The sequence below is a fragment of the Trichoderma harzianum genome (genome assembly GCF_003025095.1).
Source record: "Trichoderma harzianum CBS 226.95 unplaced genomic scaffold M431scaffold_5, whole genome shotgun sequence".
NCBI classification, from domain to species: domain Eukaryota; kingdom Fungi; phylum Ascomycota; class Sordariomycetes; order Hypocreales; family Hypocreaceae; genus Trichoderma; species Trichoderma harzianum.
In genome coordinates, this window is record NW_020209253.1 from 434,381 (window position 1) to 450,661 (window position 16,281).

At 50.7% G+C, this 16,281-nt stretch overlaps 6 protein-coding genes across 6 annotated transcripts; 3 read left to right on the plus strand and 3 right to left on the minus strand.

Moving 5' to 3' along the window:
- Positions 1–202: 202 nt before the first annotated feature.
- On the minus strand, positions 203–786 carry M431DRAFT_82557 (hypothetical protein; the record flags this gene model as incomplete). Its single annotated transcript, XM_024923183.1, has 3 exons — positions 203–406; positions 536–610; positions 706–786. The coding sequence occupies 3 exons, from the start codon at positions 784–786 to the stop codon at positions 203–205; spliced, it is 360 nt and encodes a 119-aa protein (XP_024775102.1).
- A 727-nt stretch (positions 787–1,513) lies between these two features.
- M431DRAFT_480960 (hypothetical protein) lies at positions 1,514–2,719 on the plus strand (the record flags this gene model as incomplete). The annotated part of the gene is made up of 3 exons (XM_024915918.1): positions 1,514–1,689; positions 1,753–2,422; positions 2,483–2,719. The coding sequence occupies 3 exons, from the start codon at positions 1,514–1,516 to the stop codon at positions 2,717–2,719; spliced, it is 1,083 nt and encodes a 360-aa protein (XP_024775103.1).
- A 478-nt stretch (positions 2,720–3,197) lies between these two features.
- M431DRAFT_4436 (hypothetical protein) lies at positions 3,198–4,111 on the minus strand (the record flags this gene model as incomplete). The annotated part of the gene is made up of 2 exons (XM_024915217.1): positions 3,198–4,013; positions 4,079–4,111. 2 exons carry the CDS (start codon positions 4,109–4,111, stop codon positions 3,198–3,200), a joined length of 849 nt encoding a protein of 282 aa, XP_024775104.1.
- A 2,321-nt stretch (positions 4,112–6,432) lies between these two features.
- On the plus strand, positions 6,433–10,017 carry M431DRAFT_4437 (hypothetical protein; the record flags this gene model as incomplete). Its single annotated transcript, XM_024915218.1, has 2 exons — positions 6,433–6,539; positions 6,612–10,017. 2 exons carry the CDS (start codon positions 6,433–6,435, stop codon positions 10,015–10,017), a joined length of 3,513 nt encoding a protein of 1,170 aa, XP_024775105.1.
- A 178-nt stretch (positions 10,018–10,195) lies between these two features.
- Positions 10,196–12,156, minus strand: M431DRAFT_552087 (hypothetical protein; the record flags this gene model as incomplete). Its single annotated transcript, XM_024921362.1, has 2 exons — positions 10,196–11,997; positions 12,058–12,156. The coding sequence occupies 2 exons, from the start codon at positions 12,154–12,156 to the stop codon at positions 10,498–10,500; spliced, it is 1,599 nt and encodes a 532-aa protein (XP_024775106.1). The 3' UTR covers positions 10,196–10,497.
- Positions 12,157–13,281: 1,125 nt separating this feature from the next.
- M431DRAFT_507100 (hypothetical protein) lies at positions 13,282–14,270 on the plus strand. The gene has a single exon (XM_024918916.1). The coding sequence runs from the start codon at positions 13,408–13,410 to the stop codon at positions 14,011–14,013; it is 606 nt and encodes a 201-aa protein (XP_024775107.1). The 5' UTR covers positions 13,282–13,407; the 3' UTR covers positions 14,014–14,270.
- The last annotated feature ends 2,011 nt before the right edge of the window (positions 14,271–16,281 follow it).

The following is a 16,281-nucleotide window of genomic DNA, read 5'->3' on the forward strand; positions in this document are numbered from 1 at the left end:
CACTCTCCCTTCTGAAGCAGTCAGGGACCCTCTACCGCCGGCCATTATCGCAGGGGCGAGGTTTGTTGTGGAATAAAAAAAAAAAACCTTTGTTGATCACATTGCCGTCTTTTATTTTCAGCGTGAAAAGCTAGAAGAGCCGGTTGCAACTCCGTAATGCCATGCCACCCCAGAACCATTCCCAAAGAGAAACAAATTTTCTTTACTCCTCAACGACCTCAGTCGCAAGGCCCTTGGGGTTCTTGACGTTGACAGCCTGAACGTAGCTGTACAGCTTCTCCTTGGCACCCTCCTCATCGTTTCGTCGTCGGGAGATTCGGACTCGGATTCTGTAAGCAACACCCTTGACACCCTGCTCCCAGACCTTCTTGTTGAGCTGGGGGTCGATCCGGACGTCAGTGGTACCCTGTTGTGGAAAGAGAGTTAGCAAAATGCTATTTTGTTCGGTCCATCGGCGAGGACGTTTGCGAGTCCGTTCCACGGCCAGTCAAACTGCGCCTCGTAGGGTCTTTGCTGTTGGGGATTGGATTCGTACCATGGCCTTGGTGGCGAAGGACTTGATCTCCTTGATGGCACGGGGAGCCCTCTTCTTGAAAGTGACACCATGCAGCTTTACACGCAAACCGTTAGCATCCTTGTTCCCAAAATCTCTAACTTTTCTCCTTCTTTTCCCAACAATTCGTCCAGGTATTCGATACGACGTACTCTCTTGTGCATGTGGATGGTGTACTCGCGGGCAACCACGTCCGCAATGGCGGAGCGCTGGGTAGGCTTCTTTGACGACATTTCTGAATTGATTGACGGTCAGCTTTCGGGTCGGATTGAAGGCGGCGTGGCGGCAAGTGTTGAAGATTCTCTTGCGACCAAAGTTTGGCAGAGATTCCGTGGGTTGAGAGGGAGAGAGGTTTTGGTGCGCTTCGTACCTGCGGATCGACTCTTCACGGTCTGGACGTTGAGAGAGGTGGTTGAGGTCGGAAATGCGAAATTCCACAAAATCTTTGTGCGTAGGGCAGGCACGAAATTCAACTGGTGGGGGTAGCGAGCCAATCATGCAGTGGGCGGTTTGGCCCCACCGAAATCCACGTGACGTTCCAAACTCGCATCTACCGTCTTCTCCTGAGGCATCGATTTTGACGCCAGCTGCGCCCCAAGTGGGAAATGAAACCAGCGCCAGACTAATGACCCGTTTCTCCATACGCCTCGAAGCCATCGCATCGCAGCCGCATTCCACCCATCACCATTGGCAACGAGCTGTTACAAGCTCCTCTTGTGGCAGCCTCTGTTTCTCTCGCTTGTTTGTCCTATCGCATTACCGTCCGTCGCTGCAAATCGCCTCAGCTCAGGCTCGCAAAACTCCCCAGGCAGGGAGACTTTTCACTACTCGCGCTTCTGTTGTTTGTTGCACAAACATCTCGATACGCCACGAGAGTCTTGGACAATCGCACATCAATCTTCTATATCGACCTCAAAAATTCCGCTCACTTTATCATCTCCCACAAACTTTTAGTGCACCATGGAAGACCCTCGCGATACCACGGCGTCAACAACGCCTCAGCCCGATATGACGCGCAATAGATTGCCGACTCTGTTCGAGGTGCTGAGTCGTCGGACGCTGCCACCGGTCGATCTATTCTCATTCTACATCTATATGCGAGACCAGCAGCGATCTGTTGATTATCTGGACTTTTGGTACGAGCTTTTCGGGGGATAAATCAGATGGCGCAACGGATAAAATACTGACTGGTTGATCAGGTTGGATGTAGCTCAGCACATGTCACTTTGTCGCCATTATGTCCGCGAACTTCGTCGATCAGTCCTCATAGCGACACCAGATCTGGAGAAGTCATCTAAGCGATCATCTCAGATTATGGATCTTGGTGAGATGGACAACCGTGCGGCTGGACCGTCGATGTATGCGACGGAGAAGGAGAGAGACCAAGACGCCCAGATGTCGGCCTTCTTGCGTGAAGATCAGAGCCACGAGTCACCCCAAACGCACAGTGGCTCAAATCGCACAAAACCCAGCCCTCCGTTTAGCCACGCAACGGATTCCAACTCGCCAGCCCACACTGTTGCCCGGCAAGATATCAGAGCTTCTGCTGAGAAAATTCTTTACACGTTCTTGATGCCTGGGGCTGAGAGAGAAATCACTCTGCCTGGATCCATCACTCAGGACGTTACAGCCTCTATTGAAGAATATGGTCGTGATGACCCGGAAGTCTTTGATGTGGCTAAGGACTACGTATTCCAGGCGATGGAACGAGACGCGTTTCCAGGTTTCTTGCGCATGAAGGCCTTGGGCAATCTCATTCCGCCAACGCTTGTCATGCGTCTAATTATTGGACTTGTTGCCATGTTTGGAGCATTTTGGACTTCCTTCATCCTTATTTTCCTTGATAAGTCTAGAGCAACTCGATGCTGGGTAAGCCTGTCCTTTATTTCACTCTTTGCGATATCAGGCTAATGTTTCTCTCACTTTCAGCTCATTCTTCCATTTACTATTGGCGTGTATTTCCTCGCGTCATATCAATATTCCCTTGACCCTATCTTGGCGCTCATTGGATTTAGCGAGTACACTCCCTTCAATTTCTCTCGCATTCGGGAACCCTACGTTCGTCGCCTTTTGGCGAAGCGAGCACTCATGGTGTTGGCTGTGACGACTCTGATTGATGCCGGACTGTGTGTCCTATTCATTCTTGTCCCAGGCAAGCGACTCTGAAAGTCTGTCACTTTTTTTTGTTCCCACCAGGAGGTGCTGAGCATCACACTGGCTTGTACGCAACACAACGTCTTGGACACAAGCTATCTCCGTGTGCGTACGGCTTGAGCAAGACTCATCTAATTCACATCACGACCGTAACGAACAAATGTTTTATAGGATTAAACTGGGGCGATGGAATATTTTTCTTTTCGACTTTAAGACCCGGGAGAAAAGGGACCAAGAAGGATTTCTGGCGCGAGCTTTTAGACTTGTTTATTTTTTCTGCATTTTAGGCAATTTGTATTATCAGCCACTGCTTGGGGGTTGCGGGCTCAACACTTTCTATTCTTTATAAATGATCAGAGCACAGGACGGCCTGTGACTGTTTTGGTTCGTGTATTATATCATATTCTTTCGTGACTATCAAAATTCATATCCCATTGGAAGTCCAAGTTCCGCTTATTGTATCAATGTTATGTCCTTTGCTTTGCCTTTGCTATAGCTTCCTCTTGCTAGCCCTCTTGGCCGGGTCTTCTGGCCCCAGTAAATCATCAAGATCCATCGACTCGGTGGATGCGGCTGCGCCGAAGGGATCAGCAATGGTACGCTTATTGATGCCTCTGCGAGTTAGGTTGTCCCGTTGGTACGCTGATAGCATATTGCCGCCACCTTTGTCCGATTCGCCCAGGCTATCCATCAATCCCTGCAGCTTCTTGTCCGATGCTCGCTTTTCCGTCTCCCGTGTGATGGCGGCTTCACGAATGTTTTTTATCTGCTCCTCCAGCTCTCCAAGAGTCGATTGGCAACGACCACCCCAGTTCTGCAGGGCGTTGATCATGTCTGGAATCGTGCCAGGAGCGAGATCGCGGAGGGGAGCGATGCTTGACACCTGGATGGCCTGGCGAGCGGGATCCAGTGTGGCGTGCAAGAGGCCGGCGTAGATGGCCGTGATGACGAGGTCCTCCACCTCTCGGACCGAGGAGAGGCCTAGAGCTTTCTGCAACGCATCATATGATAGGCTTGATCGATCGCCAGCGAGGGACAGCAGCGAGAGCTGTCGGAGCTTGAGGATCTGAGTGTCGTTCAATGCGGGTAGGTCAGGCGTGGCATTGTATGTCCCGTAGGAGCCGTAGGAGAAGATTTGGAGCAGCGTCAGGTATGAGGTGAATTCCGGGCTGGCTGCTAGGGCCTGGATTTGGGGTGTCTGGAGGAGCTCGGCGAAGATGAAGGTGTTTGGGGCGGAGGTTGCGCGGGTGACGAGATCGGCAGCGGCTCGGGGGGAGGTGGCTGACTTTGAGAGGGCGAGGAACGGCTGGAGAGATGCGGTGTTAGTATGGATGTCATGAAGAAAGCTGGATTATTCATGGGATATCGCACCTCCAAAGCATTCAAGGCCTTGGTTTGCTCCATGGCGCCAAGAGGGACGAATCTTCCTCTTTGTGCTCTGATATCGTTGAAACGCGATGGACGGGCTATGGGTCACGTTTGGCAAGGCTGCGGCATGCGCAGGCGTGAGTGGGGTAGGATCTCGATCTGATAGGCGAGGAGCAGACGATGAGAGACAATGAATGAGTAAAGAAGCGCTATACGAGATGGGCTTGAAGTGAGGCTGCTGGTTTAGTGCCGAGGATCCGCGGCCTAAGTCCGTTTGCGGGTGGTTGCGTGCATCAGGAGAGTTTGAGGCTTGAGGATGTGGTGTTGAAGACGTTAGAGGTAAAGCCGCGGGGCGCTGGTTTTGGCGGGGTGAAACACTTAATGGGACCCGAGAGAGAGGGCCGAAGAAAGATGCATATTGAGCACCTTGAGAGGTTGAATAGTGGCTGGTAGCAAGATGAATTGTTTAACTTAAATTGTGATTCCATCCACCAATCTGTTTATCTCGTTTACTGCAGCTGTTATAACACAGGCTTCTCTACCAAATTCTTCAAGTTATCAATCACCACGGTGCCTATAATCTCTAAGCTGCTATCCCTACTGCGTACCAAGCTGCTTTCAGCTGAGCTAGGAGCCACAAGCGCTGCACTTCTTCTCCGTACTCCGCAGAAGCCTTATCAATCAGCCCCTTCGGTCTTTTGCCAGCTTCACCCGTACCTTAAGATGATCACAAAATTGCGCTAATCATTTATCCGAACTGGATCGGATATACAGATGATGAAAGACCGGATATAGATTGAGCGACCAGCATCATGACAAAGTCTGAAGTACCGAAGAACGTCCGCTCCCAGTGCGACGCTGAGGCCGAAACCAGAAGGAGCAGGGCCAGCTGCATTAGAGGCCATCCAAAAGAGAAAAGTCGGGGAGGGGGAAACAGCTTGGCGTTGATCAAGATGATTTTGTCTGATGGGAGCTTACTCTGGGGTCTGGGTCAAGACACCTGGTACTTTGTAAGTGGTTGGGTCCGATGCAAGTCGCAAGCAAGTGAACACTCATGACATGTCGATCGAATCGCTCAGAAATCCCATCGCCGATAGGTGTCCGTAAATGTTCTATAGGTGCTCGGAGACTATTACTGTATGTCTTGCAGTGACGATGCTCTAGACCCAGTGAGCGTGTGAATATACTCGTATGCGTTTGATGTCTAGCTGCTTGAAACGAAATGACGCTGGTCCTTCATCAGCACCGTTTTTGACAGGCCGGGGTTCGTCGTCTGTGCTTGGCACCATTGGATGAATTATTCAGCGCGATTCATTTCCAGGCCGCTGAAACACAGGCTCAGGCTCGCAATAGGCGCCATCACACATAGTGCGACAAGTGCAGAGGCGCCAACAGCATCCCCTTCCCTCCTATTTGCGCTGCCTGGCCGAGTAATCTGTGGTATAACTGGGTGCATCGACCAGGTCGTTCTCGAACGCAAATAATTCCTCGTTCAATTTTCCTTTTTCGTTTTCGCCTGTCCTTTGTTTCTTTGTACTATACTCGTCGCTTTCTTTTCTCCTTCCCCTTGGCGTCCGTTTGCATTCTCAATACTTTTCCATCCCGATCGCTGGTTGGTCGGAATTGGATCCAGGTCACATTGTCAATACGCTCATACGCACTGAACGCACTCGCTACTGGCCTAGCTTGAGCCTTGTCGGCCTGTGCAGCTGCCGGGCCTGAGCCACTGCTTATTGATTTCTTATTTTATCCCCCTTCTGTACCGCGCTACTTTGGATTCTGCAACGAGCGACCAACCGCGAGAGAGTCACCCACCCATCTCGAGGACCCTTGGCTTACGCCGTGGCGGCCGCTCTCTCCCAACTTCTGTTTCTTTCTCTTCTGGGACTGTCGCGCAATTTATAATAGGCCGTGTTTCTGCCTCTCCACCCTTGTCTTGCATCGTACGTTTTCCACGGCTAGGAATCAGAGACAAAAACTACGAAATCCTGTTACTGGTGGAGAGCTCGCTCATAGCGCGGCTTGCTCGGCGAGACGAACGTGCTGACAAAATCCGGCTCGGCCGAATTATTAAATCCTCACAACCGCCGTGTTGCTTCATTTCCTCCGGGGCCGGTCTCTGGAACAATTACGGCATTTTGCCAGACATCTCTGGCTATCCTCTCCAAGCATCCTGTGGCGGCGTCCAATCTATCATCTCTTCTTTCTTCACCTGTGCAATGCTCGCAGCTTCAAGGTGAAGGATATCTGGAGTTAGCCGCGACCTGACGTCTCCCGCGCCGGTCGCTTTTGTTTTTCTCTTTTTCTTATCTGCGAGGGAAATCGGCGGTCTCGAGACTGCTTACCGACGAAGAACCATGGCTCCAAGCTACATCAAGGTCCCCGGGCGGGATAACGATGAGGCGGGCCTTGCGCCTAGAAGCGCACACATGGCGACAACTACTCTGCGCGTTGGTGGAATGACGTAGGTTGCTCTGCTTCTAACTGGGCGAATCCCTCTTGCCCAAGCATCGCTGACATGTTTACGTTCTCACAGGTGCGGATCATGCACGTCAGCTGTTGAAGGCGGCTTCAAAGGCGTCAAGGGCGTCGGCACCGTCTCCGTCAGTCTCGTCATGGAGCGCGCCGTCGTCATGCATGATCCTCAGCTTATCAGCGCTGAGCAAGTCCGAGAGACCATTGAGGATACTGGATTTGACGCCGAGGTGCTGTCTACGGACCTGCTCAGTCCGCTTGTCCCTCGATTTTCGGATGTCAAGGGAGATGAGGATCTGGACAGCGGGTTGCTAACGACAACAGTCGCCATTGAGGGCATGACCTGCGGTGCCTGTACTTCTGCCGTCGAGGGCGGCTTTAAAGACATTCCAGGAGTCAAGAGCTTTAGCATATCACTTCTTTCTGAGCGAGCCGTCATTGAACACGACCCAGAGCTTCTGCCAGCCGAGAAAATTGCCGAAATCATCGAAGACCGCGGCTTTGGCGCCGAAATAGTTGATTCCGCGAAGGCGCAACCCGACAGCAGTAACAAGGCCGAGAACCCATCAAGTTCCATCGCTACTACAACTGTAGCTATCGAGGGAATGACATGTGGCGCTTGTACTTCTGCTGTCGAGGGAGGCTTTCAAGGAGTCGAGGGAGTGTTGAAATTCAACATTAGTCTTCTGGCCGAGCGCGCGGTCATCTCTCACGACGTCACAAAGCTCTCCCCAGAGCAAATTTCCGAAATCATTGAGGATCGCGGTTTTGATGCCACGGTTTTGTCCACCGTATACGATACTAACGACCTAGGCAGTGCAATCACTACTTCGCAATTCAAGATTTTCGGTAGCCCTGATGCTGCCGCTGCAAAGGCCCTCGAGGATTCGCTGACGGCTCTTCCTGGTATCAAGTCTGCTTCTCTTAGCCTGGCTACGGAGCGCCTTTCCGTCACGCATCAACCTGCCGCCATTGGACTTCGAGGAATTGTCGAAGCAGTGGAAGCACAGGGTCTCAATGCCTTGGTTGCGGACAGCCACGACAACAGCGCCCAGCTCGAGTCGCTGGCCAAAACTCGAGAGATTACCGAATGGAGGACAGCATTCAAGGTCTCCGCTGGGTTTGCTGTTCCAGTATTTATCCTCAACATGATAATACCTATGGCTCTACCAAGCCTAGATATCAACAATGTCCACCTGTGTACTGGACTCTATCTCGGCGATGTGGTTTGCCTGCTCCTTACGATACCCGTTCAGTTTGGCGTTGGAAGGCGATTCTATGTTTCGGCCTACAAATCACTCAAGCACCGTTCGCCGACGATGGATGTCCTTGTCATGCTCGGTACATCGTGCGCCTTCTTCTTCAGCATCTTGGCCATGGTGGTTTCTTTGGTCTTGCCGCCGCACTCTAAGCCCGGTACGATTTTCGATACTAGCACTATGCTCATCACCTTTGTGACTCTTGGCCGCTACCTCGAGAACCGCGCCAAGGGCCAAACGTCAAAGGCACTGTCCCGTCTTATGTCTCTGGCCCCGTCGATGGCAACCATCTACGCGGATCCCATTGCTGCAGAGAAGGCAGCCGAATCATGGGCCAAATCAACCGAGGAATCCACAGACACTGCGGCCCAGCGTTCTGGAAATGTGACTGGCTCAGCACATGAAGAGAGGAACATCCCCACGGAATTGCTCCAGGTCGGCGATATTGTCGTCATTCGACCAGGTGACAAGATCCCGGCAGACGGTATCCTTGTCCGGGGGGAAACCTATGTCGACGAAAGCATGGTAACCGGAGAGGCGATGCCCGTGCAGAAACGTATCGGAGACAACTTGATCGGAGGTACCGTCAACGGCAACGGCAGAGTGGACTTCCGTGTCACGCGAGCCGGCCGTGATACCCAGCTTAGCCAGATTGTCAAGCTTGTCCAAGACGCCCAGACTACAAGAGCACCCATTCAAAAGGTGGCCGACACTCTGGCAGGCTACTTCGTCCCAACTATTCTTCTCCTCGGTCTCCTGACGTTCATCGGATGGTTGATCCTCAGCCACTGGATGGACCATCCTCCCATGATTTTCCTGTCCGGTAACAGCGGTGGTAAGCTCATGGTGTGCGTCAAGTTGTGCATCTCTGTGATTGTTTTTGCATGCCCTTGCGCTCTTGGTCTTGCCACGCCTACTGCCGTTATGGTAGGCACCGGCGTGGGAGCTGAGAATGGCATCCTCATCAAGGGCGGAGCTGCACTGCAGCAAACAACCAAAATCACACAAGTCGTATTGGACAAGACCGGCACAATTACCCGCGGCAAAATGAGCGTTGCCAAGATGGATTTGGTTTCCCAATGGAGTAGCGAATCGCAGAAGAAGATCTGGTGGGCCGCCGTTGGTCTTGCAGAGATGGGCAGCGAGCATCCTATTGGCAGAGCCATCCTGGTAGCAGCAAAAGAGGAACTCTCAATCTATGAGCTTGAGAGTGCCATTCCAGGAAGCGTCAACGATTTCAAGCTTACTGTCGGAAAGGGTATCAATGCTCTTGTCGAGCCTGCTACTTCTGATAGGACTCGTTACAGGGTCCTAGCAGGAAACGTGAGCTTCCTTGAAGATAACGGTGTCGAGGTCCCTAAGAGCGCCATCGAGGCCGCAGAGCAAATCAACTCGTCTGAAAAGAACACACGAGCTAAATCTGTCACTGCTGGCACCACCAACATCTTCGTTGCCATTGACGGCAAGTACAGTGGTCACCTTTGCCTTTCGGACACAATCAAGGACGGAGCTCTTGGAGCTATCTCGGTGCTGCACCGTATGGGCATCAAGACAGCCATGGTTACCGGAGATCAACGACCTACCGCCCTGGCCGTCGCCGCCCTCGTGGGAATTGCTCCCGAGAACGTCTTCGCCGGTGTCAGCCCCGACCAGAAGCAGACCATTATCCAGGGACTTCAGGAGGAGGGCGAAGTCGTGGCCATGGTTGGTGACGGCATCAACGACTCTCCCGCCCTCGCCATCGCCGACGTCGGTATCGCCATGTCAAGTGGAACGGATGTCGCCATGGAGGCTGCAGACGTTGTGCTCATGCGTCCCGACGACCTGCTCAGCATCCCATCTGCCATCAACCTGACCCGAACCATTTTCTTCCGTATCAAGCTCAACTTGTTGTGGGCTTGCATCTACAACCTCATTGGTCTACCCATTGCAATGGGATTCTTCCTCCCGCTGGGCCTGCATATGCACCCTATGATGGCCGGATTTGCCATGGCCTGCAGCAGCATTAGTGTAGTGATTAGCAGTCTCATGCTCAAATTCTGGAAGCGACCGCAGTGGATGGACGACGCTTCTGCCGAATACAAGGGCGGCCTGCGCTGGATGAGCGGCACCGGCATCGTCGGCTGGGCCAAGGAGACGTTTGGAAGACTTCGTGGCAAGAAGCGTGAGGAGGGTTACGTTGCGTTGGAGAATCTAGAGGAGGCTTAAGCGTACTGTTAGTGTGCGTTCATAAAGGGGAGGTATATGATTGTATATCGGCTGGTGATTGGCCGGACCAAGGGAGCATAGCACGGGTGTTAGATGATTATGTATGGCGTTTAGGAACAGATATCAATGAGATTTTTCTTCCCTTTGTCACGATTCTTGTCTTGTCTCTTGATTGAAGAGTGCATTAAGAGTGCCGTAGTATCTCATTTTGTCTAAGTGAGCACCTTTGATGAAAAATGGGTATTGAAATGCAACGCCGCTCACATCTATCTCTTCTGTTGCTACCTCCACCAAACCGTATCCCACAATGTACAATCTTTCTTCAATGCAATAACGCAAATCCAATACCTACCCAAACGCCATACACCAGAAACCTTGTCGAACTGTCTATAGAAAGAATCCCTTTGGCCAAACTCCATGTGAAAGACGCCAAACCATACCTTGTATTTATATCCCCCCTTATCCAAACTTTAGCCATCCTCAGAGACTACCTAGATGTAGTTCAGACCCTTTCTCTTCCCCTTGGAATAGCACCTCATTGTGAGGTTGACAAAGATCTCGCCAAGGAACAAACTCGTCATTCAAATCTGACCAAGCCCCGCCAAATTCGTCATTCAAATCAGCAGAGGTGGGATAATAGTTCTTGGGAGCCCATTTTCGACCGTCAATGAGTTTCTGCGTCAGGGGTTCACCGGCTTGGGACGCTTTAACTGCTGCCTTGAGTAGGGATTTGACAAAGGGGTAGAACCATAGAGTAGGATACTCAAGCCCAACGAAGTCTTTGGGTCCTGTGCAGTGCCACAGGCCATAGATATGATTTGTGATGAAGTTGACGCCCAGTTGAACAATGCTTAGCCAGTCTTCCGATGTAGATCCAGGATGAGCCTCCGGGATGGCGTTATACAATTTGCTCAGCGAGGCAGCAATATTCTCAGGCATCTTTATCGCAGAAGGCTCAAACGCAGACCCTTCCTGGAGGATGTCAGCGGTAAGTCTAGCTGTCAAATCGGATTCGTTGAACTGTAGATATCCAAAATAAGGCTCATATCCAGCCTTGGTTTGGAACAGGGCGGACTCGTACTCGATGGCGACGTGATACTCAGTCTTCTGAAAAGGACTATTTTTAACCGGGATGATCCTGCCTGGTGGACCTGCCGGGGCTCTGCCCTTCATCACCCTCGAGCGCCAGTATTCCTGCCTTCCCCAGACATTAGAGAGATAGTACTGATCCGACTCTCTAAACTCATACGCAGGATCATGCGTCGCCGTGATTTCGTCCATGGTGGCGGCGATATATTTCCTCAGGTCACCAATCGGCCCCATGATGGTTCCCGAGTTGAGCCATCGAGGATCGGAATATATTATCTCCCAATCTCCTTTGTTCGGTCCCCAGGCGGACCGCGGAATAGGTGATTCGGGAGCAACCCAGCAACGAGGCGCCAGAGGATCGATGGGCCAGCAGATTTTGTCGGGTCCCAGAAAGATGGTCTGGCGAAGACCGCGTTTGTGAAGCTCGCGGACACTTACGCCAAAGCGGCTTGCTAACTGAGCATCAGCACGCTCGGCAATCTGAAAGTATCGCTCGATCATGATCTCTGGAGGTAACTGGATGAGAATGTCGTAGCCATCGACTATGATTGCCAAGTCATCGTCTTCTGCAGATGGAAGCGAGTTGAAATATCGTTCCATGGCGCGCAATTTTGCTAGGTGAGTATTTGCTGCGTCAAATTCGTCAACTCCATGCCATCCAAGTAGTGTAGGAACTGGGTAGCGGTTGACTGCCGAGGAAACAAGATTATAGCAGAAATGCAGATTCGGTAGGCTGGCTGGAATGAGATAATGTAGCCTCGAGGTTCTTGGGTTTGGGGAAGAATCTGATTCTTGAGGCTGAGAGGAGTGCAGAGATAGTGAGATCAGGGAAGTTGATATTGTAGAGTTTGAGAATTTAGCGCTATATGGTAACAAAGCAATGAGTGCCTCCTGGCGGCAGTCGACGTCAGCTCTAAGCGATCACACGGGAGCCATAAAGAAACGACATACATTATCGGTGTACGAATGGTAGCAAAAGGTTATAGCGAGGAATAAAGTAATCAATGCGACAACGAATAAGGTCGGTCGCCTGCGAGATGTAACAATCATGCTAGTTGGTGATAATATCGACCACCACGGGGCCGCGCGACAAGAGAATCAAATAGAATAAGAGAATGCTTAGGAAGAAAAAAGGAGAGGAGATAGGAATCGTTTCAGGACAGATAATAAAATACTAAAGGATTGGAGCGTAGTGCAAAGCACATGTATAACAAGAAGACGAAAGGAGTGGCAGGACCAAAGCACAAAGCGGCCTGTGAGACAGAGATAAACGGGAAGGTCACAGACACATTGACATTTAGATCTCAAGAAGAAGAAGGGAGGGAAAAAGAAGAAAAAGATAAAACATATGAGGTGATGGCGTCAGCCTTGAAAAGATGGACTTTGATGGAGTCTCATATTCGGCGAGTGCGACTTTGAGACGGTAAGATGATCGTCGGTGGTCGATCTTTTTCTTTTTTTATAGGGACCATGTTATCGAGGTTATCAACAATGTTCTATGTATAGGTATACTGTGTACATGTAACTTGCAAGGGAACGCGCTCGTGATATAAGTTCCTGCCGATCCACTTGTGGGAGTTTTGCAGTTTCAACGTTAGGTGAGGTGATGGATCCCCCCAGTTTGGATCTTCATGTGGGTTTTCCTTTTTGAAGAATGCTCGGGACGCTAATATAAGGGTAGTGCACTTTTATCTCACTTTCATGATTCAGGGCCCCTACATAGATGATTTTCGGGAATTTCGGTAACCAATCTTTTCGAACAAGGGCTCTTTTGGGGCACTTAGGAATTGTCGATGCTTTGGGGAGACTGGGTGCTGCTGTATGCAAGACACTTTGTAGATGAACCTGCAAAGGTTAGTGTGTATTGGATGACGGTGGAACTAAGCCATGGGGAGACGAAATTGGGTTATTTATTTTTTATTTAGAGATGTAGAAAAGGTGAAATAGGATTCTACCTTACTATAACAGGCAAGCATAACGCATGAATGCAGTTTTTATGTTGATGTCGTTGATGTTGTTGTAGTTATAGTTGCAGTTACCTACGGTGAAGTGACTCACTCGCCGCTATTGATCCTTCTAAACCTGAGGCGCTTCTAGCGTTATTCCAAGGTGGTAGATCTTGGGCTCCATCTTTTATAAGTTGCAACATAGCGCTCTTCATCTTTTAACGGAGCACGATTTTTTACCTTTTGATTGAGGTTGCAGGTCAATTGATAAATTCAAGTTGTCATATTTGAGCACTTGCACGGGTGAATACGGACTCGTCTGCAGTTCTCGTGTCTGTCAGGATCAAGACTCAGCATGGCTCCTTCAATCGAGGCCATCATCAAAGAGTATCCATACGGACCAGAAGGCGTACAAAGAATCGCCCACCGCCGCATCAAAAACGAAATTGAAATCACCGAACCAGATCCGTCTTGGCCCCAGTCTTTCCAGATCCTCAAAGACCGCATCATCTCCGCCCTAGGTTCAACAGCCGTCTCAGTTGAGCACGTCGGCTCGACCAGCGTGGCCGGCCTGCCAGCCAAGCCTGTCATCGACATAGATCTCATCGTCGTGGACGTGCTTGACGAGGCCTCATACGTGCTGCAGCTCGAGGCAGTAGGCTTCCATTTTCTCTTACGCGAGCCGGCGTGGCATGAACATCGCTTTTTCTGCAACTATGAGCCTTCAGCGAACCTGCACGTCTTTGGGCCAGACTCTCCTGAAACCGAGAAGCATAAGATCTTTCGAAATTGGCTTTCGAAAACTCCGGCTGACAAGGAGATGTATGCTGCGGTGAAGAGGGAGGCGGCGGAGGCAACTCGTACCGCTGGCGAGACAATGCATGAATACACTGAGCGAAAGAATGACTGTATCCGAGAGATTCTGGGCAGAGCGTTCCGAGACCTGGGTTATATTCAGTAACGGCAATTGATGTCTTTAGCCAAGTGCTGGGTTGGCTGGACCCCGAGGTAGAATGGAAAGTGAGTATTTGTGATGTTTCGATGGAATCACATGTTGAAAAAAAATTGAATGGTATATGAATTTGTATTCTTGGTATTTCATAAAGAGTGGAGGCTAGGTAGGATATCAACACTCAAGCAGGAAAAGCGATGGCGACACAGGCAGATTGATACTGGTGCGGGCGAAGCATTTCGAAAGCATCGTTTGACACAGTCTACCTAGATAATTGATGTTATCTCTTATCTGTGATGTCGTGGATATTTAAGTGTTTCCGTATGGAAGCGACCGTATTCTGACGTTTGATTCCACTAACAGGCTGCTGGGAAGACGGCATGAAATCATATGCACCCAAATTCATCGGCAATCGCGTCATTAACTTCCTTGTTCAATTACGTACATGTACGAGTACCAAGACCTGATACCCGTGCCGTTGCAGATAGGTATTCAAGCATACGGAGTAAACTACGGAGTAATACAAGTGCAGCCGCTGTGTAGCAGCAATCAGCTGTCAAAATGCTCCAATGTGCTGCACTCTGTGATTTCTGTTAAATGTAGGTACAAATCTTCACGCCAGCTGATTTACAAAGGCATTGGCATTTTGACATTGAGTTCATGAGACTCAGACCCTCAAACTTAGTACCTGGGCTAGCAGACGCCAATCACCGCAAAAGGGTTCGGGAGATGGTCCAATCCGGCAGGTTGACATTTTGCAGATCTGGCGATCCCTCCTGCAGGCTCCATAGACCGTACATTGAGAGCAATTCTTCTTACATCTCTTTCTCGCCCATCCGACATTCAAATGCAAATTCGAGCGTTGAATGTCGACTATCTGTCTGTCGGAGGATGGCTGGTTTACGGTCCGCGACGTCGGCTGTTTCGGAGATTATTGTGCCGAAGAGGCAAAATGTACATGTACGCACACATCTCTGTTGACGTGTTTGTAACACCTTTCAGCTGAAATTTGTCTTTAAGCTTTTGCCTCGCAGAGCGTCACTGCAGTAGTACCTTACAGGCCATCTGAATTGCTTCAATTGAGACTGCACGTACATCATGACGTATGTGCGCCGGAACGAGTTGAAGGCATCGTCAGAAGCCCAGCTCCGTGCGCAACGCTGGAAAAACACACGGAGTCTAGCACGCATTACAGAAAGGACAGGGGTTTTAGCCTTGGCGAAATCTTACAGGTACGACTGCGCCCCGATGATCTGGTGGCTTTGCACTTTGCACTGCGTGTCTTGTTGGTGTCCGTCCAACGGCTACCTATCATTGATGAGGGTTTTGCACATACTTTGATGAATCGGGGATAAACTTCATGTTGCCTGGACCTGGCATTAAATCCTCCTTGTCTCCGTTGACGATCTGTCTAAAACCTCGTTGCCCGCCAACAAGAGGTAATACAGCAACACAGCACGTATAGACGGAATATTCTACTCCGTATACGAAGAGATATAGTAGCATTACATACCTATCAATGGTGATTTTCTCCAGTACTGCCTATCCAGGCTCCTGCTCTCTCGTATTGATGTTAGTTCCTGGTATTAATCATCGTTTTATATTTGGGCCTCGTAACATGTTCAGTCACCTCCGGTGGCCCAACCACGCTCGGAACCGGCATCAGAAAATCACATACAGACTCCGGTCCTCCAAGCATCCATCAGCCCAACAATCAACCACCCGCAGCACAAAAATCTTCCCGCAGTCCTCCGTCGAGATGTTTTAGTCAGCCCTTTTCGCCAAGACACCAGCGCTGACTTCCAAGGCCAGCCCCCCTGTTATCCCAGGCTCAGCTCCCTCTGCCGCGGCTCGCCATTCGCTGCTGGCCACTGTATGGCGACAGTCCCGAAATCAATCATCTGCCAAGCTACCAGTGATTGGTTGAAAATCCCCATCCTCGCCAATCAACGCCGCCAAGCTGCCCCCCTGATTAAGTCCTTCGAATGCCCGGGCTCCAACATCCCCGTTGCCCTGCAATTGACGGATTCTGCGATGGATGAGTGGTGGAATCAAGCTGTACTGTGCAGTTTACGGAGCACCAAGTCTCACTTTTCCCGCTGCAGAGGACATTAAAGTTCAATTCTGCAATTTCACCACGTGTGGGCTCAAAGTCTCGCACAGTGCGGCTGTCCTCGCCGCACGCACAGACGCAAGCAGCCACAGCGCCCCCAGCTGCTCCGTCCAGGCGTCTCTAGCGCTCCGCAAACCCGCTAGCGAGCCCCAGCCGACCCAGTG